This window comes from Pipistrellus hanaki (genome assembly GCF_964339955.1).
Source record: "Pipistrellus hanaki genome assembly, chromosome: 9".
Taxonomy (NCBI): Eukaryota; Metazoa; Chordata; class Mammalia; order Chiroptera; family Vespertilionidae; genus Pipistrellus; species Pipistrellus hanaki.
In genome coordinates, this window is record NC_140511.1 from 59,774,013 (window position 1) to 59,797,796 (window position 23,784).

General features: G+C 40.3%; 1 protein-coding gene and 1 long non-coding RNA gene across 3 annotated transcripts; both read right to left on the reverse strand.

Annotated features, from left to right (window-relative positions):
• Positions 1 to 11,823: 11,823 nt before the first annotated feature.
• LIN7C (lin-7 homolog C, crumbs cell polarity complex component) lies at positions 11,824 to 23,740 on the reverse strand. Of its 2 annotated transcripts, XR_014795874.1 has the most exons (6): positions 23,674 to 23,740; positions 18,763 to 18,881; positions 18,457 to 18,528; positions 16,450 to 16,659; positions 14,833 to 15,895; positions 11,824 to 14,754 (listed from the first exon to the last, which is right to left on the reverse strand). XR_014795874.1 is itself a non-coding variant. In XM_084893620.1 (5 exons), exons 1-5 carry the CDS (start codon positions 23,708 to 23,710, stop codon positions 15,740 to 15,742), a joined length of 594 nt encoding a protein of 197 aa, XP_084749746.1. In that variant the 5' UTR covers positions 23,711 to 23,740; the 3' UTR covers positions 11,824 to 15,739. The 2 variants fall into 2 exon arrangements, 1 of the variants encoding a protein (XP_084749746.1); XM_084893620.1 differs by having other exon boundaries at positions 11,824 to 15,895.
• Positions 18,896 to 23,665, reverse strand: LOC311627273. Its single transcript, XR_014795875.1, has 3 exons — positions 21,095 to 23,665; positions 20,550 to 20,882; positions 18,896 to 20,026 (listed from the first exon to the last, which is right to left on the reverse strand). It is a non-coding gene; the product is annotated as an uncharacterized lncRNA (long non-coding RNA).
• Positions 23,741 to 23,784: the final 44 nt, after the last annotated feature.

The window sequence follows — 23,784 nt, forward strand, 5'->3', positions numbered from 1 at the left end:
CGGTTATGCAAATCGCTTAGGTACATGCAAAACGAGCCCTTCTCCCCGGAGCGCCATTGGCCCGGGGAGGTCTCGGGCTCATTACTATGCAAGAAGGGTGGCCGCCATTGGTCCAGAGCGGGGCCAAAGGGGCGTGCGTATCGGGCGTGAGTGACAAGGTGGTGGTGGCGGTGTCGGTGGTGGTGGTTCAAGGCAAAAATCCCTGACTTGGCTCTATGTGTGCGGCAGGTTGTGGGTTGAAGGTGGAAGAGTAGAAAGACGTCGAGTCGCGGTTTTTCTCCCTCCCCCACCCATCTTCTTCCTCCCGCAGAAATCGGATCCCTGCACTGGATGACCTGGAAAATAAAACTTGCCTGCAACCTTCAGTTAAGTTTCAAATGACTCTCCACTGTTCAACCGGAGCGGACTTTGGGAGCTATGCAAATGGAAAAAAAAGATTTTGAAGAGGAGAGAAGTCTCCCTTAATCCGACAAAAAATATTTGGGTTTTAGCTATATGCCAAACTAGAACAGTATATCCCACAAACCTCTCCCTTCACCTGAGATCTTTATTTCTATCTTTATATGTACTCGGTAGCTAAATCTTAGGCATTAGCCATGGACGGTACAGAATTTTGGTGACCAAAATTTAGACTGCTTCCTCACATACTTAAAAATCCTAAAACACGAGTATTCTGTAAGGATCAAAGGAAGTGATGTTTCTGAATACTGGACAAGTTCTCCAGACCACAAAAAGGTTGAGTGCTAACTGACTACCATTGAGAAGCCAGCAGCAACTTTGATGTTGGGTAATTATCAGCATTCTTTCCCCTTCTGGACTTTTGTGGCTTAATAGACCCCAAGGAATCATTATTTGTACCAAATACTATTTTATGGGCACCTCTTTTCTTGCTTTTTACTATGCCTTTGGGTTGTTTTACTCCATATTAGAGACTTTTTTTTTTGTGAATACTTTAAGGCAGATAAGGTTAAGAATGTCCCTGTCATAAAGTTGACTATTCATGTCACATAAGTAAAGAAAATAAAAATAACTCAATGCAGACTTAAACCCAAACATTTTCATCTTGGCATTCAGGTGTTTATCTTTAAAAAGAATGCCTGGCCATACCCGGATGGGCTCAGTGGATAGGTAGGGGTGTCGAACTCAATCAGAGCAGGGGCCAAAATCTAAAATCCAGCCTAAATCGAGGGCTGAATGGTTTACTGAACAGTCATAAACTGACAATGTCATAAACTGACAGTGGAGTGCAGTGATGACAGCGCGGTGCGGGCCACATTGCAAGGCCTGGCGGGCTGGATTTGGCCCGCGGGCCTTGTGTTTGACACATGTGGGATAGAGTGTCCAACTGCGGACCCATGGGTCCCGGGTTCGATTCTGGTCAAGGGCACCTACCTCAGTTGCAGGCTCCTCCGTGGTCAGCACATGCAGGAGGCAACCAGTCCATGTATTTCTCCTTCATGGATGTTTCTCTCTGTCTTTCCCTCTCTCTTCCACTCTCCCTAAAAATCAATGGGAAAATATTCTCGGGTGAGAATGAACGAAACAAACAAAAAAGGTAGTTCCAATAAAATGACACGTTTAAAAAAAATTTTAAAGATAAAAATAAAAATAAAAATAAAAATAATGCCTGGTTAGGCATATGGCTAACATACATTTATTTATTGGCCAGAGGATCAATATATGACACTATGCTTTGACTGGGTTTTAGGGATTACACATTTCCTATAACTGTAGGTGTGAAAGAGAACCTAAAGCTAGATGGACACCCCTCTGGTTTTACAGATAATAAACCTGAAGCTCTCCGATATTGTGCTCAGCCAGAGATCATCGCAGGAAAACTCCCAGGCTCTGGCTTCTGGTCTGGAGCCTTCCCTACATTGGCTTCCACTGTCTAAATCATTTTCATTATTTTCTAGCAACTCTCATAAGCAGGTGAAGTGAGGAAAAACTGTAAATCAAGGTTCCTTAATTATTTCATTCAGACCTCTCCTTTACAACATTGAAAGATGACAGCCTTTCTCCTGTCAAGATATCACTTATTTTCTTTTGATTTTAAATAACAATTTTAGACTAAACCGTTTGATTTTATTTTGCTAATTAACTCTTTCTTTTAAAGTGGTGATTTTCAAATTTCAGTAAGCCTAAGAATCGCCTACAAAGCTGGATGAGAAAGGCAAGGTGAGTTAATAGGGCTGGGGCGTAGCATCAGCATTTCGATGTGCATCCCATCAAAGTGACACAGGTGGTCCATGAACCACACTTGGGAACATTATTCTTGGCTTCCATGGAATAAAATCTTAGAGCTGTTAACTTAGGTAAAAGGAGAGCATTGGATTTTGGAGAAAAGGAGAAATATAGATTGTATTGAAGAATTAATTGCTATGGTCCATCAGATACAGGTAAGAAAGGAGGATTCAAATTTGCAACTTGTGCAAAACAAAATAGTAGGACAAAGGACTTAAAAAAGAGGTAATTTCTGTCAGAGTGTTAGTGTTTCTTATAGTTGATACATTGCACATGCTTTGCATTAAGATAAATTGGAAATTTGTCTTCACGTTTTAGGTAAGATATCCTAAGAGAGCAAAACAAGGTAATTTTTAAGATAACTAGGGAAAAAAATCGCTTACATAAACCGTAAGAACCTAGAAAGAAAATGTCAGGATGAACCAACATTTGAGAGCAAGTAAAAAATAAACGTAACAGAGACTCTGCCTCCAGACTGATTCCTCTTTCTAGTTTTTTGTGACTCTGGATGAATAAATCTAAATAGGGAGCATCCACTGGCTAGAACACAGGAGGTGGAGCCTGGCTGCTGTGTTTTTGCTTTGGGGCAACAAAGAAGGTACTCACTTCGAATGATGCTCACTTTGGGGCTTTTGTGCCAAGGGCACAAGGCTGTTGTCTGGAGGACAAGCTGGACTTTGGTCCCACTCACTCCCTCACCCAAGCACTCCTGTAAATATAAAGCCTGCATACATGTACCATATGCAGAGGTCCTGCCTGCTGGGTGAATAGGCCCAAAGTGCTTCATTAAGGAAACAAAAACTTGGGGGATCAGGGGTCAGGGGGTGAGTGAGGGGCTCTTAGGCAGTGCTATCATGATTGACAGGATTAAAAGTCTTGAAATATACAGAATTTTACTTTTTATAGAATATTTCTAATTTACAGAAATAACAAAAATCTGAGTTAACAGCAACCAGCTTAAGAAAGAAGATGTTACAACAAATGTAATTGAGGCTCCCTTTGGACCCCCCCCACCCCCCTCCCCGAAGTCATATTCCTTTTCTCCCTCTCCTGGGGAAGTAAGCCTTTTCCTAAACTTGGTGATTAATTCCTATCCATATGTTTATGCTTTTCATATTGGGTATCCCTAAGCAATGCACAGTATTGTTTTGCACATACAGAGAATATCATCCCATACTCTTCCACAACTTGCTTTTTTCACTCAACCTGTGAGCCTTATTCATGTTCCTGAACTATGTGGCTACTGTTAATTTATTTTCATGATCATATTGTATTCCATTTAAAGAATATACCCAGTATTTATCCATTCCTCATTAAAATATTAAATTTATTTTTTTCATAACAATGCTACCCTGAATCAATATTCTTATACAATCTTCCTCATCATTCAAGAATTTCTGTAAAATGTATTCTCTTTCTCCCCTAGCCCCGTGTGTGTGTGTGTGTGTGTGTGTGTGTGTGTGTATGTGTGTGTGTATCAGAGTGGAATTGCTGGGTCATAGATTATGTGCATTCACCATTGGGTTGTTGTCCAATTGCTCTCAAAAGTGATGGTACTTCTTTGTGCTTCCTTCAGCAGAGAATAAGAAACCCCATTACCCATTAATCTATTGTATATCCTACCAACACTTCATACTGTAAAACTTAACTATTTGCAAATATAATACACACAAAATGAAATTATAGTTTAAATTTTAATTTTCCTGGTTACAACTGCATCTTCTCATGTATTTGTTGGATATTCTGTGTACTCTGTTTTGCATTACCTGTTTATTTCCTATTGGGTTGTTCATATTGTGTTTATTTCATAGGGCCAGGTGGGAAATATTTTGGGCTTTATGGGCCGTACTGTTGCTATCACAACTACTCAGCTCTGCCACTGTAGCGTGAAAGCAGCCATAAAGGATAAAAAAACCAACAACAAATAGATGTGGCTGTGTTCCAATAAAACTTTTTTGGGGGAAAACACATGTTGTACTAGTTCTGGCCTGTGGACCATAGTTTCCCAACCCTGTTGTATGGGTGCTGATCCTTTACTGAAACCTGATTATCTTTTTTTATTATTATTAAATATATTTTATTGATTTTGTACAGAGAGGAAGGGAGAGAGATAGTTAGAAACATCGATGAGAGAGAGTCATCGATCAGCTGCCTCTTGCACACCCCCTACTGGGGATATGCCCGAAACCAAGGTACATGCCCTTGACCGGAATCGAACCCGGGACCCTTCAGTCCCCAAGCCGATGCTCTATCCATTGAGCCAAACCGGTCTCGGCTGAAACCTGATTATCTTTAAAACCATCTTCAGGATTATGTAAAATCAGAGGAATGTACCTCAAAGGTTACCTCCTTTCCCTGTACGCTGAGATTGTGTCCTTTCAAACTTCTGGTCTCCATGTTGAGCTCATGCTGAAAATTATATTGCAGAATGGGCCAAAAAGAGCCCATTACAAGCTTTCAAATGCCCCCTCTTCCTCCAATGAATGGCCCAGAAATTGTCCTGGTCACTTAGGGTTTGTCATTTCATCCAAAAGGCACCCCTGATGCAATCACATGACCTGTGAAAAATCACATGACCTGTAAAGGCTATTGCCTTTACAAAAGCATAGTTGCCACCTGAAGTTAGAAGCTGAATATGTATATTAAAAATGTGTAAACACACACACACACACACACACACACACACACACGAGTATCTACTTGCACATTACATATGTGAACATTTAAAAATATGATAGATTTAGGGAATAAAGAAAGAATATCAGGTCTAATCAGACATCTCATATGCATGTACTCTTAACAACTGAGCGCTCAAGAGGAATGCTATCGTCCCTATGCTCTGGTGTCTCCACGTTTGCACTTGGGGCTTTGGGAGCTTTCACATTTGGCCACAGAGGCTCGCAGTCTTACATAGGCGCCAGTCCTCACTTGTATTTTCCTTCTGAGTCTCAATGTCCCTAGTGGTCCTACTGTGCACAGGTAAGAACACATACTCGCCTCCCCCCCCCCCCCCCCCCCGGGATAATTTAAAATAGCAATGATCATTTTGAAGCACACACACACAAATAACAATACAAAATTGTTAACAAAAGCATTTTTTGAAGCTAAACCAGTGGCTGAATTTGGGCTGCTGGGTCCTCTCTGCTCCGCTGCACCTGGCACTTGGGCAAGGATGAGGTTGGTTGGCCGCTGCCAATGCCACCACCTGTGCAGAACAGATGGATCTCTGGGATACGAGGACTGGCAGTGAGGTTTCCGATGTGACTGACTAAAGACCATTCTTGAAGATGGACCTTTTCAAAACAGTACCACCGAATAGTATCTTAGTCTCCTGACCTGCTGTGATACCCTTTTTATTACTTCTAAAGGCCCGTATTGACTTAAAATTTCAAGGCATTAGAATAAATATCGGAAATACGCTCTAAATCTGATTTTCTTTTCCTGATCTTTTCCTTTCAAATCTAACCCAAGAGGAGAATGAGACTCAAGGGAATAAATGCTGAATTATAAGAACCACATACAAATCCCAAGGTGTGAGTGCAAAAACGACTGAGAAACAAAACAAGGCAAAAAAATTTAAATGAGTGTTAAGAGAAACCAGACGTTGTAATAGGGAAGTGAAGGCCGAAAAATCACCATAGAAAACTGGGAAGATGGCCACCGAGTCATGCTGAAGATTTGTTAAAGAATTCACTCAGAACCTACTCTTACTAGCGACTGAAGAGTTGAGAGTAATTCAGGCCAGTCTACATGTAAATCCCCTGTGGAAGATTTTAAAGACAGACACTCCATCTCCATTGATTATTAATTAGAGTTTGGATGAGGTCTTGCATTCTAAATATTCTGTAGCAATGCTGCCAGAAGATGGTGCAAATTTGGGTCCTTCAAGAAGCAGACACCAATACGGGATTGCTCATGCAAGAGATTTCTTAGGGGAAATGTTTGTGAGGAAAAACGAAGAGGGAGCTGAGAGAGACTTCTAGAGCCATGAGACCAAGATGCAGTTTTGACTCCATGTCGAGGAGAGAAGGAAAGAAAAAAGGTTGGGTGAGTGTAGATTGATTGCAAGAGCAGTTCTGTCAGAGTTTGGAAAGATGAAAGATGAAGTTCTGTCAGAGTTTGGAAAGGAGAGGAGTCCCCTGCCCCCTGGGAAGTCCTGCCTTAGTACCTCTGTTGTGCTCGACCTGTGGTGAAGAACTTTCTGGCAGGAATGTTAGCCAATTAGTCTCTCTACATTCAGAAATTTGAGAGGCACATTTTCATGGCAGCCTCCGGGTATATGGTATGATCTTGAGTCCCTCCCTTCAAGCAGCTCACAGTTCATTTAAACTGATGGAATTTAGAAACTTAGGGTGAGAAAGGACCTCAAGACTAGCTCCATCACCTACCTAGGACTTAAGAATGCTCAACTGTATCCCTGTTGCTCTCAGATACATGTAGGGTGAGCATCCTCATGGGGCCACTGGTAGCAGAGTCCATCTTGGGGCAGCTCTGGCTGAAAGGAAATTCTGCCTTATGCTGTGCCACTCTTTCTCCATGATACTTTTTAAATGCTCAGAAATAGGAATTTTGGAAATCATGTGTTAAATCTCATTTACTGAGAAACCAGACCCGAAGAGGATAACTACATCACCCAAGGCAATACACCTAGTTATCAGCAGAACTGGAGCTCATATCGATCTAGGCCAATTGCTCTTTCTACTCTATTCTTGGTTTAATTTGTATCTTGATGGGTAGTTTTTAAAGGTTAAGCCTGGTTTTTAATTGGCAGAAACTGCTGGGACATTCTAAAACAGAAACAACAGCACTTTAGTGCCACCTTGTGGTAAAATATAAAAATGTAATTATATAGGGTGTAATGAATTTGTAAGGTTCTATTTATTTACAGAACTCCTCAATCAGCTTTAAAGCAAAAATATTCGTAGTGTAAGCATATTTTTTAATTCAATTCTGCCAACATTGCAGATTTTTCTTGAGGGGAGGGAGGGAGGGAGGGAGAGAGAGAGAGAGAGAGAGAGAGAGAGAGAGAGAGAGAGGGGGAAAGAGAGAGAATGAATTAATTTGTCTCACTTATTTATACATTCATTGGTGTATCAGGTAGTGCTCTAACTGAGCTACTCAGCCAGGGCAATATTTGAAAATTTTAAAAATGGTTTAAATGGTCATTCAAAATTTATTGATTTTGTTAGTAGACATTCTGCTCACAAAATTATCGGTATGTTCATGTTTTTAACTGGCAGCCCAACACAAGGACATTCAGTTCTTAGGGGCTATTGAGCCAAGGTGGCCACTGGAGGCAGGAGCTCAGACACAGAACTGCACAGGTGTCCAGAGGCAGTTCCACCACAGGAAACAAACAACCCAGCAATCCTTTACCCCCAAGGCAGGAATCTTCATCCTTTCTTAACCCAAACCATTTCTACTGGAACATGTGCGCAAGGGAGAGGCCGTATCATTCTGATAATGCCATTGATCAAAACGTAGGGTTTCCTCTGAACTAGTTTTCTAGGGCTGCCATAACAAAGTACCACAATCTGGGTGGTTGAAATAGAGAAATTTCAGTTCTAGAGGCTGTAAGTTTAAGATCAAGGTGTTTGGAGTGTTAGTTCCTTTTGAGGACTGAGGGAAAAATCTGTTCATGCCTCTACATACTTTGTAATATGCTAGCAATCTTGGGCATTTCTTCCTTGTAGAAGCATTACCTTAATCCAGGGGTCCTCAAACTTTTAAAGTGGGGGCCAGATCACGGTCCCTCAGAGAGCTGGAGGGCCGGACTATATGAACTACTAATTCCTACTGTAACACCTCGGCTGCGCTCACTGCCCAAAAAACCTGGCGGGCCGGATCAGACTCCTCTGCGGGCCGCATGTGGCCCGCGGGCCGCAGTTTGAAGACCCCTGCCTGCCTGCATCTTCCCAGTCTTCACCTTGCATGGGTCTGTGTCTGCATTTCTTTTAATAATGGCACCATTAGCCCACCCTAATAATCTGTTTATCTCTGTAAAGGCATTCTGAGGGTTAGGACTCCAATATATATATATATATATTTTTTTGGAGTGGGAAAGGACCAATGGACTCAATTCAACCCATAAAAGCTTAAGACAAAAAAGTAAAAAATTAGATATTTATTTAAACTCTGGGTTCAAAGTATGAGATACCAGAATTAAAAATGTTCCTTGGCTATTTCATGTTTTCAGATTATATTTCCTTCCCAAATAAGAAACAAGGACAAATTTAAAGGTTTGGTTTTTATTACTTGCTGATGAATTACTTTTGGCAGTAATATTGCCATTTAAAGGGAACTTACCTGCAACCAATGGCTACATTTTCTTCTTTTTATCCAATCAAAACAATTCTGGAGATTATCACACATTAGAATTCTCCCACACTTCCTTTCCTCAAGAAAACTTTATAAAAGGACCAAGTCATCACTGTGTCCAAAAGATACTGTAGGTGATGAGAATGAGAGCTCTCACACAACCTTGCTGACATGAAGCACTGGTTCTTTTCTTAAAAGTTTAAAATCAAAGGAATAGAAATGAAAAAAAAAAAAAAACAGCCTCTGTATGAATTTACCTTTTGTTGCTTATATAATCTTCAGGCGGAGATTTTCTGCCACCATAGAAATAAATGTACAAAAACTTTGGACACTTCACTACATTAAAACCAGAATAACCACTGATAGTGAATACAGCAAAACCAGATATGGAAGATAGAGAACAGGTATTCTGGTTTACTGAAATTTTGAAGAAACTGGGGGTTAATAAATGCTTTTTGTTGTACCCCTTGTTGCTTGGCACATTTTATGCCTTTTAAAAAGTTCATGATGGGGGGAAAAACCAAGATGGCAGCATAAGGTATACACCTGTAGGTGCTGCCTCTCACAACCACACCAAAACTACAACTAAAAGACAAAACAACTATCACCCAGAAGCATGAGAAAGCTGGCTGTGTAGAAGTTCTACAACTAGAAGAAAGAAAAAAGCTCATTGAGACTGGGTAGGACGTGCAGAGGCTCAGAAAAGCAGAGGTAGGAAGGCGTGAGAATCGGGCTGGTGACTGGTGCACTGCTTTTTTCAATTGAAAGGGAGATACAAGCTCCCGACTGTTCTGAATTCCAGTTTCCTGTGAGACTCTGGGGACCCAGACTCCTACAGGGAGACACTGGACTGTCTGGCATCGGGTCGGAAAGTGAAAGTGGCTTTCTTGCAGAGGTGCTTGCAGGAATCATTGTTTATTGTGCTGGGGTGTGAGATGCAGGGATGGCTGACTGGCAGCCATTGCTGTTTGTTACACCCTGATGAGTCCCTGAGACCCCCGCCCCAATTTACAAGTCCATCTAAACTGTGCAGCGGCTTTTGCATATGAACGGACTGCCCTTTCACAGCTTAACCTAACAAACTGCAGCTGCGCAGAGAGCTCCAAAACTTCCAAACCCCAAACAAAGAGGAGAAATCTGCAGATCTCGCTGTAGTGCCTGTTGGGTGGCCTCTGACAGCAGCTGACTTGATCGTCCTTGGAGATTCAGGAGCCAGTGTACCTAGTGATCAGTATGAAACAACACCAGATTTCAACTCCTCACATACACAAGAGGCAGACTCAGTGAGCACCAAAGCCCCACTGAAGCAAGTCCTGTCCCATAAGGGTGTCTCCAAGAGAGCAGTTCTTCCATTATAGACACACTGACCCTCACAACCAATTGACCTGGAGGTCAATTCCTCCCAGTGTACCAATAGCAATCAAGGATTAACTACAACAAGACTGTGTACCCAGCCCACAAAGGAGTGCACCAAGCGTGTCCACCTCAGGTGAATGGGGAGGCTGAACCACAGGGCCCTATAGGTCACCTACCACACAAAGCCATTCCATCAACACAGGGAAGCAGCCAAAATGCGAAGACAAAGAAACATGTCACGAATGAAAAAAAAATGGAGGAAAGCAAACTACTGGATATAGAGTTCAAAACCAGTTATAAGGTTACTCAAGAATCTTCTAGAAACCGCCGAGAAACTTAGTGAGACCTCCGAGGAACTTAGAGAGACCTTCAAGGATCTTAATGAGAATGCCCCCAAAAGTGAAAAAGGACCAGTCAGAAATTAAGCACACACTGTCAGAAATAAAAAATATACATAAAAAAATTCATGAAAAGTGAATCACACCTTGTATTGTCAGACATCCATTCCAACAACCCACTGTCTCTAGAGCTGGGTCACAGCCCCCCTAACAATTGCCTTTCTGATTCAGGTTCCTTAATGAGACATTCTTTTAAAAAAATTATTTATTTTTATTGATTTCAGGGAGAGAGCTAGAAACATCAATGATAAGAGAGAATCATTGATTGGCTGCCTCCTGCACATCCCCCACTGGGGGGGACAGAGCCTACAACGCAGGCATGTGCCCTTGACTGGAATCAAACCTTGGGACTCTTAGTCCATAGGCGACACTCTATCCACTGAGCCAAACTGGTTAGGGTGTAAAGAGACATTCTTATTTTTCATTCTACATATGATTTCAATTCTCCTCCCACCCTGAACCTCACTTATTTTAGAATTCCAGGAGTCTGATCAGAGTTGACAGTAATCTTAAAATATCTCATGAATCTTACTCCTTTTAAAGTTGTCAAGGTTATCTTGTTTTCTTTTTCTCAGCATAAGAAATAACAACTTGCGAATTTTAATTACAGGCCACAATGTCCTCCTTTAGTTAAGATCCTGATGCAACTTCACATGAAAATAATAGCAAACACAAAGAGCACTTCCTATGCCACGCACCTTTCTAAGGGCTTTTCAGGTAATGACACTTACAGGCATTATTACACAGGACAGTTGAGGGAACTGAGGATCAGGGAAGTTAAGTAACTTGTGCAGTTAACACAGTAACAGTGAACCTGGGATTTAATCCAGGGCAGTCAGGTTCCAGATTCTGTGTTCTCTGTCACCTGCCATTTCTCCTTTTTTAACACAAGGTCACTTTTATGTAGTTATGTTTTATGAAAGACCAAGGAAAATGGAAGCGTTTGAAGTTTCATTCCAGTAACCCACATAGATTTTACTTTTACCTCATTTAGAAGTTATTTTACACATAACTTTCAGAAACATATCTATTGTACAGTTATATCAACTTTTTAATCCAAAGAACATAATACAAATTTATTTTAATAAGGCTTAGAATCAGAATTGGTAAATGAAGTCATGTATTGAAAAGTCTTAAATCCATTTTGAATATTCTATTTCTTTACCTAAAACTATAAAGTCTCATATCATAGATTGGCTGTCTCCTACACGCCCTCTATTGGGGACTGAGCCCACAACCTGGGCAAGTGCCCTGACCTGGGATCTAACTGGTGACCTCTTGGTTCCTGGATTAAAGTTCAAACACTGAGCCACATCAGCTAGGCTGCTTGCTAATATTTTTTTAAAACTATGTCCAGATACATATCAGTTTGGAAGTTCCTGAAAATTAATGAGCAAGCAATTTGTTTTGTGTTTTTCTCTATTTAACTATCACAAATACAATGATCTTTGAAAAAAACACTATAAGTAAAAGTTTGGAAATGTTGCTACCAGAAGAGACAACAAAATAAAGTTAGAAAATTCATAAACATACATTTATTCAGGAAATACAATTACTTGAGTTCTTAATATTTCAATGACCATTCCACATTATAAAATATTCACATGTATTCTTTTAAGTCTACACCGTCATGCTGACATTCTTCTCAAATAAACCATAACCATTTCTTCCATTAAATGCTATAATATCCATTTAAATTGTAAACAAAGTACTTGAGCCAAACTATGTTAAGCATCTGAACAAAATAATTTCCAAAAATTTATAAGACAATTAAAAAAAAAAAACACATTTCAATTATCAAACCCCAAAGAATTAGGCCACTATAATCTAGTATATTGCTAACAGATAAAGCATCCCATGTTAAGACAACACATAATTATCAATGACTTTATATCTCATCTGCAATTTTTAAACATGCTTTTCCAAATGATAAACATTTATTTTGTAAAATTTAAAAAGGCAAAGAGAGCAAAAAGATGGCAGACGTTAAAAGTTTGTTTAAATTACTTGCAAATTTTATTACTTTTTTTTTTAAAAAAAGACTATAATTATTTCCGAAATAAAGAATGCCAAGTACCTTTTATTCCTACAGAAATTAATATTACCAATCATTGTATCTGCTACTTAATAGTAGCTATAAATTGTTCTATTCTGATACTTTCAAACATAGTCCAGTGTATTTACAGCATTTTATAAAGGGGAAAATTAGTGATTCTCAGCCGTATGTGTCTTTCAGAACCACAGGAAAAGCTTTAAAAAAACAAGAATCTGGTCCCACGCCCAGAGATTCTGATTTAGTTGGTGTCTGCAGGATGTTCTAATGTGCAGCTAAGGTTCAGAATCAACCCATTTTGAAATACCTCTCCCCTTCCCCCTGCGGAAAAAAAAAAAAAAAAAAAAAAGGAACTGGGGAGAGGGGATAATTATATTTATATTTCACAAATCAAACATCTATTATATACTTACTATGTGCCTGGTTATGTTCATGAATTATACATTGATTTATAAAATGAAAAATTCCTTCATTTCCTCACAATAGCAAACTACTACTTACTGTACATCTTTGCCACTGAATGATTAAATTTTCTATGGTCAGAATTTAAAATTCTGGGATACACTATGAAAACTTTTAACAAAAACAAACTACTGCTACTCATGCTTAACAGTAGCAAGCAAAACTAGTGTATTTGGCTCCTTTAAGCTATCTTTATTTTAAGAATTATAAATAAGCGCCAACCCACACAAAGAACAGATTGTGGATTACTGTAGAAGAAAAAGAAAATAGCTTACTCAACTTATTAAGTTTCAACACCAAAAAAGATTTAACTTGGCTGCAAGTTCTGAAACAGCTGAGATACTGAACCAGGAAGCTATAATTTATAATGAAATGTTGACACGCCCTTAAAAGCTACTGCAGCTGTAGCTATACTAAAATAAGGTTTCTTTAGGGTTTACTTTGTAATGCAAGAACACGAGCATAACAACATTAGTTTTATATGCACCAATACCTCTCTTTAATATATAAAACTCTACAAGAAATACCTCTAATAATTTTACAATTAAATTAAGCCCATAATTATTCTACACTACTTTGGTCTCAACATTTTAAAAACATTAATTAATTTTGAAAATATACAATTTAACAACATTCCTATTAATAACAAGCACATTTTGTAGTGGACTAAAGACACATCCAACCATGCAATCCAGTGTTCAATACCTAATGATAAATAACAATGCCAATTGACTTTTATTCTGAAAAACCCACTGAAAACTGGAATAATCTTTTAAGACTCACAATGCTCACAAACATGCAAGAAAAAGTATACATTTATAGTCTTCTTGAAGGAATGTTTCAAAATGCCCACTTCTTATACAGGGTCTAAATTCCTTATATATTTCAAACCACTATCTTTTAATATCTTTCACTTAAAAATGTTCCTAAGTTATTCACTGAAAATGACCCTCAATTCTTTAATTCCAGCTTTTAAAGAGTTCAATCACAGTCCTTTACCAATAGCTGCCTTTCAGTAAAATAGTGACATCCAGTGGACAACTGAAAGCATCTCTCACAATTCCTATCATATTTGAATCATAAACAAAGACCCCATCTCTAAATCAAACCACTGTAATATAAGTTCCTACTCGTCTCGACAATCTGCAGATTCTTATTCATAATTTCTATACATCTTATTACATATATCCTCCAATAATCAACCTATTAAAAGTCCATGCTTTAGTTTAAATGGAACTGGTAAAGTGTGCTAACTCTTGAGACTAATGAGATGAAAGTATTACTTTTTCATCTTTGCTTCTGCTATTTCCCACCACAAACTAAATGGCTCATCTCTAGGAATGAAAGGACCAAAATATAAAAAAATATATTTAAATAGAAATGAATAGCATTAAAAAAATTTGCAAAAGATGAAACCTGAACCTGTTTTTGCATTTGTAATTTGACATACTGTTGAATATAAATAGACCTAATCAGTAATGCTAACACACAAATTACATCCTCTTGCCTTGCTGCTCAAACACTATGAAAGAATACATATTTTAGCAATTGATTGTTTCAGTGTTTAAAAACTTACTTTTATAAATCAGTACAAATGAGTATTCACTATACATTATGTTTAAATAATAAAAGTAAAAAACTTCCACTGTGCTATGACTTACCAATGATTATATATGTGTGTTCAAAGTACAAAATGCAGCAGCAATGCTAACATTGATAGTGTAATAAACTGCTGTAACTGAAACTGTCATGTATTTTTTTTTTTTTTTTGAAAACTATAAAGAAGTTTTACAGGTTAAGAAAAAAAGTAAGCAAATACAGAATTTGAGAACTATTACTTTTTTTGGGGGGGTCCCTCAGCCCGACTTGCACCCTCTCTGTCCAGGAGCTCTCAGGGGATGTCTGACTGATGGCTTAGTTCTGCTCCCTGCAGGGAGCAGACCTAAGCTGGCAGTTGGACATCTTTAGCACTACTGCAGAGGCAGGAGAGGCTCCCGCCACCGCCACTGAGCTCGCCAGCTGTGGACGCGGCTCAGGGCTCCTGGCTGAGCAGTGTTCCCCTGTAAGCGCACTGACCACTAGGGGGCAGCTCCTGCATTGAGTGTCTGCCCCTGGTGCTCTGTGCATCATAGCAACCAGTTGTTCTGCTGTTCAGTCAATTTGCATATTACCCTTTTATGGTGGCACCAAAACTGGCCCTCCAACATCCCCAAATGGGTCCCGGGTTGCGAGAGGGTGCAGGCCAGGCCAAGGGACCCCATGGGTGCATGATTGGAGTCAGGGAGGGACTGTGGGTGGGCTCCAGGGCATGTCTGGCCCTTCTTGCTCAGTCCTGATCATCCAGACCCCAGCAGCAAGCTAACCTACTGGTCAGAGCATCTGCCCCTTATGGTCATAGCAACTGGTCGACTGTCTGCCCCCTGGTGGTCAGTGCATGTCATAGTGAATGGTTGAGCGGCCTTAGCATATTAGCACATTATTCTTTGATTGGTTGAACGGATGACCGGACAACCATACACTTAACATATTAGGCTTTTATTATATAGGATAAGCAGCCAAATGAAGAACCTTTTTTCCTAAAAAAAGATTAAGAATGTAAAAGTACATCTTAATATTTAAAAAGCATTATTAAAAATCTATAACAACTTTATGACAAAATCTGCATTTGAAAAAGGCCTGTAAAAAGAGGACAAAATTGCCCTCATCACCTTTTACTTTTTCTTGTCAGAAAAAAGTGTATGCATCTCTGGAACCACAAATGATTTTAAAATAGGCATTTATAAAATGGCAAGGAGCATTTCACGGTAAGTTTGTTTTTCTTTATAATCGTTGGCATTGCGGCCATCAGTAGGTCACAAGTAAAACTTCTCTAGCTAAAAGCAAATGGAATATAAAGTTCTGAACTGCATTAGGTCTGCTGCCTGCGTTTGGCTGATCTCATTTTTTCAAAACGTGACTCCATTTCTTCTAAGACCTTAGGTGTATATCGCACTACTAATTTAACCTTTCCTTGAGCTGCTTTCAGCAGTTCTACAGCTTTTTCGTGATGTTCTCCTTCCACGCTCTAGAAAAAAATACACACACACAATTAATATATAGGTTTTGCAATTCATTCAAAATGCAAAAATGCTTCAAATACATGCAAGTAAAAAAGTTTTAATGTTATATCATTTCAATACTATAAACCTATGAAATAACCTATCTTTACCATTTTAATCAGTGTGAAATCCTCTGCTAAATATATTAAATATTTGTAGTCCAAGAACTGGTTTCTAAGATCTAAATAACAGGACATAAGTTTACATGCTCTATTATTCCACCGTTCTATAAGACTAAAATGAGGGGTAGACTTCTAATTTAACATACTGCTTTTACTACTAAACAGCTTAATTGCTTCATAAAAATCACACTAAACATTGCTAGTTTTCACTGGAAAAAAGCTAAACACACATAAAGCCTTTGAACTGTATCACTGTACTAAACAGTACTGCCTGGGATTCCTTTAAGGGATTTCTAAACTGCAAAGCTTTGCCCCCTTATATCTTCTGTTTCTATAACTCATGTACTCCCCCAAGTGGTCACAACACATTACTACAAATAGAAGTAAAACATCCTTACCACTCCATTAACAGAGAGAAGTTGATCTCCTCGCTTGAGGCCCCCATGTCTATCGGCAATTCCTCCTGGAATTATTCGAGATATATAGATTGGAGAGTTTTGTTCTTTGCCTCCCATAATATTGAACCCAAGGCCCTCTTCTGTTTTTGGAAGCTCAACAACTCGAGGATGAGAATGTCCTTCGCTGGCAGCAAATGCAGCAACAGTAGCCTGAAAGAAAACTTTACGTTTAAATATATCACCTTTGTTTATTTCAGCTCTTACATCTTTTACCTATTTTTGAGGTGCATACATTTGATGTTTGAATACCCACAAATTCATTGGCAGTTCTGAGAAGGCGAGCTTAGGAGAATGGTGTTTTAGAGGAGATAGCTGGGACTGTGTAGGTGTTCAGATCAGTGGATCCAGGTCCCAGAAATACTGTGCAGTAGTTGGCAGGCAGGCTTGTAGGCAAATGAACACTGCCATTAAAGAGGAGAGCCTCCTCCCGCGTGTGCCAGCAGTCTGAGCTTTGGGGCTGGAGAACCCAGTTGCTTCACGGGCCTTTGTATAGGACACAGCCTATCTACATAGCCTGTAAGGAGGTGGGTGTTCTTACATGCAGTCCTTCTGGCTGCTGTACCATTTGTTATTTACACTAAATAACTCATAAGAAATAACTCAATATCGAGAAAAAGAGTACATATAAACATGGACTTTCTTGTTGCTTTAGTTAACTATCTAGTTACTACTAGATTTAAGGCTCAGATATTCAGTAAGCTGTGAAAATCACATAACTCAGGAATAAAAGCCAAGTTTCTAGCCCTCCTTGGTTTAGCTCAGGTGATAGAGTGTCGGCCTAGGGACTGAAGGGCCCCAGGTTCAATTCTGGTCAGGGGCACATGCCTGGTTTGCGGGCTCGGTCCCCACTGGGGGCGTGCAGGAGGCAGCCAATCAATGATTCTTTCTCATCATTAATTTTTCTATTTCTCTCTCCCCTCCTTCCTCTCTAAAATCAATAAAAATATATATATATTTTTTAAAAAAAGCCAAGTTTCTGTGTTTTATTTCTACTCTGTCAAACTACACCCCCATGTTTAAGTGTTTGTATTCAACAGAGGATCCAGTATTTCCTTATGCAAACCAGTAACTCTCAATAAAAAATTACCTGCTAATAACTAATTCTAATATAAATCACTTACTGCTGACATTAAGTTATTCTAACTAGATATGGACATTGAGATCATGTAAGAATTACTGAGGAAATTCCCACATGAGAAAGCACAGGAAGCCTGCCACCTCTATAGCTCTGAAGAGATAATCTACTAGTGACATTATCACATCTTTGCAGAGTGAAGGTAAAGAAAGCAAAGAGAAACCAGGGGAGCATCCCTCCAAAGTCTACCATTTACTTTTTGTGTGGTCTGAGGCAGGTAACAATCTGATGCTTTCTCACCAATAAAATGAGGATAATTCATACATCAAACCTTTAATGAAAATATATACAATCAATGATACAATAAAATATGCATACTGTATACTGCTATATATTTTATGATATGTGTATTATTATTTGTATGCAACTGCATTTAAAAAAACATATTTTATTGATATTTCACAGAGAGGAGGAAGGGAGAGAGATAAAGAGCTAGAAACGTTGATGAGAGAGAAACATCGACCTGCTGCCTCTTGCACACCCCCTACCGGGGATGTGCCCGCAACCAATGTACATGCCCTTGACCGAAATCGAACCCGGGACCTTTCAGTCTGCAGACGGACGCTCTACCACTGAGCCAAACCGGTTTCGGCTGCAACTGCATTTTTAATGTATTATCTAATCTGCATGATAGATTATCTTTTGTAAAGACAATAAAAAAAGATCCTATTTCTTAGTACTTGAGATGGTCCAGTATAGGTTAAAAGATGTTGTTAGTTTTCAAAATAAGCCTATTATGAATCTAATAATTGTATATTAAAACCTCAAATTTTAAAAGAATTTTCTCACTTTTAGCAAATGAAAAACTTTACCTTTGCAGTAGCATTAGCTCTCACTTCAGGACTGCTGCTGATGTCCACAGTCTCATAGACATGTTCATATACCTACAAAACACAAAGTTCGTGATTTTAAATCTCAGAAAACACCATGCTTAAGTTGTACGAAGTTAATGAATGTGCTAAAATTTTACGTTAAACTATGCATCTTTGTGAAATGTTTGTCTAACAGGTTCTAATGTTTTTCTAAAGTTTGTTTAAGAAATTCTGAACTCAAATTTCAGAGTATTATCTTATCTAATTTACTCAAGTTTTTAGTAAGGTTTAATCCCATGTACTCACCTCTCTTACAGCATTGCAGAATTCACTTTGCAGGACTCTTTGTAAAGCCTGAAGTTTCTGTGGTGGTACCTCCCCACTCCTTTGTAGTTTTTCCAACAATTCAATTGCTCTACAGATATCTAGAGTTAAACAAATACACACTCATAGATAATTTTCTCTGAAGATTCTCTAATATGTAATTGAGTAGCAGTTAGGATTTGTTCCTCAAGGATGAACAGAATAGGAAAAACGCTGAAACTGGTTTGGCTCAGTGGTAGAGCGTTGGTCTGCGGACTGAAAGGTCCCGGGTTCAATTCCGGTCAGGGGCATGTACGTTGGTTGCGGGCACATTCCCAGTAGGGGGCGTGCAAGAGGCAGTTGGCCGATGTTTCTAGCTCTCTAACTCTCTCCCTTCCTCTCTGTAAAAAATCAATAAAATATATATTTTTAAAAAAATAGGAAAACATTAAAAAAAAAAAAAAAGGTGAACTTGTGTGTGTGTTTGGGGGGGGGGGGGGGGGAAGATATGTATATACCTGAGGATGGGAATGTAAAATCTGAGAATAATGCTGAATTTTACAGTAGATTAAAAAGAAATACTGCTGTTATACATGTACTGCTGTTATACATATACATGGAAAAACATCTTTGAGTGAAAGGAAAACTGAACGTGAAATACTAGATGTCACAGAAAGAATTGAGGCAAAAAACATGATAGACAAAGACTGTTTATGATTCAGAAAAGCTGACAGTATATCAGTAACTATGTAGACAATAAAAATTTACCTATCGTTAGTATTAATAATCAAAGCATTGAACAGAACAAAACACTCTGTGTCAGTAAAATCACTGTTAATTTTCCAAAGGAAAACAGAATATCTATGTAGATAGGAACTATTCCATTGCAGATGCAGGTAGTGGCAAACATATTTATAACAATGGTACAAATGGTCTGTTTTCAACTTAGAATCAAAACAGTGTTTTAACTGAGATGATCAAATACATGTTTACAAAATAGAAAAATAAAAACAATTATTTCTGTCAACCTGGTTTCAATACTAGCTGGGTAATCTTGGGCTAGTTACTTTACTTCCCTGTGTCTCATTTTCTCTACTGAAAAAGAGAAACAAGAGTACCTTCCTTATAAAAATTACTCAATGAATAAATAAAAAAATTCATAAAAAAGGGTCTGTCATAAGAGCAAGCATAAATATCATGTTACGTTTGGCACCAATTAATTAGAAATATTGAGGGATGGTACACATTTATACAAATACAGTGGTGCCTCACACAACGAACTTAATTCGTTCCAGGAGCAAGTTTGTTATGCGAAAAGTTCGTTATGTGAAACGCGTTTTCCCATAACAATACATGTTAAAAAAAATAATTCGTTCTGTAGCATAAAATATGCTAAGATGACATAAAAAAAGATAAATTTTTTGTTATTATTTTTATTTAGATACATCATGATATAAAAAAAATATTGAGTTTAACTTAAAAGGACGATGCCGTGATACGTGCGTGATTTAATTCGTAATGAAGAACGATTGCCGCGATACGTGCTTACGTTAAGCGCAGTGACTAACGACTGCCTGCAGTGCCTGCGCGGAAGGATGCAATACATCGGCAGCGATCGTGGAAGCTCGGGCGAAGCAGTCGTGGAAGCTCGGGCAAAGCGGTTGTGGAAGCTCGGGCGACTTCGTTGTGTGAAACGAAGTTCGTTGTATGAATCATGAAATGGAGTTCGTTGTGTGCAGTGTTCGCTGTGCGAGGCGTTCTTTATGCGAGGCACCACTGTACTAGAGGACCAATGCACAAATTCATGCACGGGTGGGGTCCAACCAGCCCGCCCCAATGGGGGCAGATGGGGCTGGGCTGGGGGGAGGGGACACAGGTCAGCTGACCGGCCCCACCCCTGATCAGGGTCAGGTGGTGCTGATTGGGGCTGGGCCAGCCATGGGGAGAGGCCACAGGAGGTTGGCCACTGGCCCTGCCCCTGATTGGGGGGGGAGGGGGTGGAGGATGGTTAAGGCCGATCAGGGACAGGGTTGGCCGGGGGAGGGGCCGCCCCTAATCGGGGCCTTTAGTCAGCTGCAGTATGCATCACAGTGACGGGTAATTCCAGCATTCTGGTTGCTTGACTTTTATATAGTATAGAGCACATGTGTCAAACACAAGGCCCGTGGGCCAAATCCAGCCCGCCAGGCCTTGCAATGTGGCCCGCACCGCGCTGTCATCACTGCACTCCGCTGTCAGTTTATGACATTGTCAGTTTATGACTGTTCAGTAAACCATTCGGCCTGTGATTTAGGCTGGATTTTAGATTTTGGCCCCTTCTCTGATTGAGTTCGACACCCCTAGTATAGAGATATTAAGCATGTTAGACAATTCTCACTGGGAAATGTGAGGAAAAGTATTCTATGAATTAAGAAATTTTATGAAATTCAGAGTTATGTTTACAACACTGTTAATGATTATCTTCACTTTTATTTTCTTTCTCTTTACTGTTTTTGTAAACCCACAGGGATAGAGTACCTACTACTCTACTATTCCTTGCCCCCCGTTAAGTGGAAAGACTAGAACTTTTTCTTTATAGAATTACTATTGCCTTGTTTATGTTCACAGCTGGAAAACTGGGAATGAATGTAATGGAGAAAAAAGTAAATCTTCCCATTTTAGCTTAAACTGATGTTGATCAAATAAAATGGAAACAGATTTTCCTCATTCTGATATCTCATCTCTTGAATGGCTGGTGAATGGGGACTGTTGGTTCATTAATTATTTTAATTTACAGTTACAACATGCAATTAAAAACTTGAAAAAGTAAAATACTCTTTCCTGAACTTACACTGTACCTAACATGTTTAAATGTGTTCCACTGACTCATTTTTTAAAATATATATATTACTGATTTTTTTACAGTAAAGAGGGGAGAGGGATAGAGAGTTAGGGAATGAGAGAGAAACATCAATCAACTGCCTCCTTTACACCTCCCACATCGGAGGATGTGCCTGCAACCAAGGTACATGCCCTTGACGGGAATTGAACCTGGGAACCTTTAGTCCGCATACCGATGCTCTATCCACTGAGCCAAACCAGTTAGGGCCTGACTCATGTTTTGATGATTTAGAAGACATCCAGGGATCCTGATCATGCGTACTCATTTTACACTGTAGGACTGTTGGGAATGTTTATAATAGAGTCTGTTAAACAGAATTCTAAGAATCAGAGGTGATGCAGAACTGACTTTCTTATCTGGCTAAATGACAACCACGAACAAGTTATTCATCCTACTAAGGTGCTGAGCGTTCTACTGTGGAACTGAAAAGAACTCTAAAAGAGCAAAATGGAATGCCAGAGGTTAAGTTTCACATTTCGTGCTGCATAAAAATGCAAGAGAGCCCTGACTGGTTTGGCTCAGTGAATAGAGCGTCAGCCTGCGGACTGAAGGGTCCCGGACTGAATTCCGGTCAAGGGCACACACCTGGGTTGTGTGCTGGATCCCCAGTGGGAGGTGTGCAGGAGGCAGCTGATCAATAACTTTCTCTCATCACTGATGTTTTTCTCTCTCTTTCTCTCTCCCCTCCTCTCTGAAATCAATACAAATATATTGGAGGAAAAAAAAAAAAAGACTACCAACATGTTAGCATCCTACAACCGGCTTTCAAGAAAAACACCTACTTCAGGTAACACCAAACAGACTTGTTCCCATATACAAAGCACAGTGCCACTGTGCTCGGGATAAAATGTCACAGTCTCAGGCCTAACTTAGTAAGTCCTCCCAGAGCAGCCACTCCCCTGTCAGAAATGATGCATTAATTAATGGCCTGGTGGGCTGAGTCCTTCGCAAAGAGGTTTACAGAAGTGAACACCAAGAGGAATAAGCAATGTTAAGTGCACATTTGTTTGTGTGAATGCATCAGGAAAGAGGTTTCTCTGAGTACAGTAATTATACAAAACATATCCCTTTCTTAGAGCAGAAGTTACTTAATATTCAGACTGTAAAGGCAAATGTCAATATTTGCAAGGTATGTTTAATCTTCTTCCTAAACTCTGTTTGCTACTTTACCAGTATTCAAACGGTTTAGTTTGTACGCATCTTGACTCGTAACCAATGACTTTTACTGCGGGACTGCCAAAAGCTTGCTTGCAATGGACTGAAATAAAGGATTTGGGGAGGAAAGAGTGAAAATGTTGGAAGTCTGTTAACCAGGCCCCGATAGAGACATAACCATGTATCTTCACTGGCATCTGGGTCTCTGATTCCGCAGTCTTCTCTCTACATAGCAAGAACCAGCCATGTGTAGAATTTGTAAAGAAGGACTAAGAACGAACTTTTTCAAATACTTGTACAATCTACCCCTCTTCCTCCTAGTTCTGGAACCTTTCCGAGACCAGATACATCGGCGGCGTTGTTTCTGAAGCATCTGCGCTGTACCTGGGTGGGGCACCGAGGCCAGGAAATACTCCAGCACTGTACACAGACAGGAGGAGTTGCGGTGAAAGTAATGACCGAGTTCTTGCGCGCAAATCGGAGGAGGGAGAGAGGGGTGGGGGGGGTCCCGTGTGCGGGGAAGTGTGCGACCCGAGGATGAGGGTGGCACCCTGGGTGTGTGCACCCATAAATGGGGGCTGTGCGTGCAGCCTGTCCCAACACGTCCCTGAATGCGGCGTCCGCTGGGCCCAGCCGGAGGGGGCGGGGGGTCCCGTGTGCAGTGTGTCTGCGAGGCGGACAGGTGGTGCTCCGCGGTGCAGCCTCGGTGGTACCGGTCAGGAGACGCCTACCCTAGGGCCGGGCGCCAGCGGGAGGGGCAGCCTGGCTCCGGGCCTGGAGCCCGGGCCTCTCCTCCTCCTCCTCCTCCCCTGCGGTGACACGGCAGTCCTCCACCCCCCTCCGCCCTCCTCGGTGCGGGCCTCCCGCGCAGCACTCACCCCGTTCCAGCCGTACAGGTTCCCCCAGCGCCGCCATCTTCTCCCTCCGCCTGCAGACCCGCCGGAAGTGACGACACAGGGGCGGCGGGCGGGGGCGGGGCCGAGCGGAGC

Bases quoted from the DNA above. Each gene is read 5' to 3' on its own strand.
- LIN7C (XM_084893620.1), bottom strand. From the start codon at position 23,710: ATGGCGGCGCTGGGGGAACCTGTACGGCTGGAACGGG. The intron at 18,882-23,673 runs GTGAGTGCTGCG...GTTTAACTCTAG, and splicing joins ACCTGTACGGCTGGAACGGG to ATATCTGTAGAGCAATTGAA. The intron at 15,896-16,449 runs GTAAGGATGTTT...ATTTTTTTCTAG, and splicing joins TTCTCTCTGTTAATGGAGTG to AGCGTGGAAGGAGAACATCA.